The 1286-nt window shown below is 51.2% G+C and overlaps 1 protein-coding gene across 1 annotated transcript in view; it reads left to right on the forward strand.

Annotated features, from left to right (window-relative positions):
• Positions 1-309: 309 nt before the first annotated feature.
• LOC119585770 (C-type lectin domain family 17, member A-like) overlaps positions 310-1286 on the forward strand; it is a gene marked incomplete at its 3' end in the record, with an annotated part of 1272 nt that continues 295 nt past the window's right edge. The window contains 3 exon segments of the mRNA XM_037934482.1: positions 310-425; positions 604-825; positions 1047-1186. Of these exon segments, the coding sequence (XP_037790410.1) occupies positions 374-425; positions 604-825; positions 1047-1186 (414 nt within the window). The 5' untranslated portion in view covers positions 310-373.

A 1286-nucleotide genomic window follows, 5' to 3' on the forward strand; every position in this document is an offset into this window, starting at 1 on the left:
CCATACATAATTTTGTCAGAAGAGAAGTTCAAATCTTATTCTATGTTATTTCCTGTGCAAAAAGGAGTCTGTTCCTTCGATATGGCTTCTGTGAGAGATGTAGCGTTTCTCATAATAACATCTTATCGAAAAAAATTGCCTTAAGTGTTGATATCACGTCCATTTGTTTCGAAACGGCTTTGCTTGCATTGGTGACAATGCAATGCAATCACCTGCAATCTTGTCATGCACTGACAGGTTGCACACAACAATCAACTGATAGCAATACAGATTGCCAACGAGGGGCGGAAGGAGGAAGGAGAAAGACAGTGACAGCCACTCGGCAGGAGAGAGAAGACACGACCCGGCTGTTCCGTCCCTTTCTCTGGCGAAGATGGAGACGAGGATCGCGGGTGCCGGGCTGCTCTGGCTTGCGGCGCTTGTCGGTAGGCAGGGGGGTGGCATTGCCTTTTATTGAAGTGAGTGACGTGATGGAGAGGCTATCGTGGATACTTACGGCCAGTCCGAGATGAGTAGAAGTCTGACTCGTGAAAAGGTCCCTCTGAATATTCGCAAGGAAGGATCGACGGACCAAACCTACTTCCTGGCGTATCCTTTTCGCAGTTATCACTGGAGGATCCTCCACCCCCCCGACGTGGGACTACGGTCGCAGCTTCTGCCTCGCGCCCTTCGACCCGGTGGGCGGCAAATGCATCCTGGTAGACATCTTCGAGTCGGTGACGTGGGCGGAGGCCAGGTACCTGTGCGAGAAGTTCGAGGCCGACCTGGTCACGCTCGAGTCGCTGGGTTTCTACGCGGAGCTGCTGGACTTCTTGAACTTTAAAGGTCAGGGTTCGTGGAAGGTCAATGAAGATGCGGCGGAGTGACACAAGAGGCCGGGGAAACATCTTTTGATTACTCTGAAGGGCCTCGGGAATCAAGCGTGCTTGCTGGGATGGTTCAGGGAGCATGGTGGAGGGAGCTTGGAATGAGAAAGGAATATAAAAAGGGGGAGACAAAATGAGAGGAAGAAGAAAGAGGAAGATAATTAAACACTTTCACAACAGGTCTGGATGGACACGATTACTGGGTGGGCGCCAACGACACCGAGACGGAGGGAGAGTGGGCGTGGCTGAATGGGACGCCCGTGAGAATGGGCACGCCTATGTGGGCGCTGTACCGTTACAGTAGCAGTGACTATGAGCAGGTAAGATTATAGCAGTGGCTCGTGATGTCATAAGTGAAATCGTGAGACATGGCTCACATGAATGCACTGTATTCTGCTGCTCCTTTTGTAACCGTTTCTT

The sequence above is a fragment of the Penaeus monodon genome, chromosome 20, assembly GCF_015228065.2.
Source record: "Penaeus monodon isolate SGIC_2016 chromosome 20, NSTDA_Pmon_1, whole genome shotgun sequence".
NCBI lineage: Eukaryota > Metazoa > Arthropoda > Malacostraca > Decapoda > Penaeidae > Penaeus > Penaeus monodon.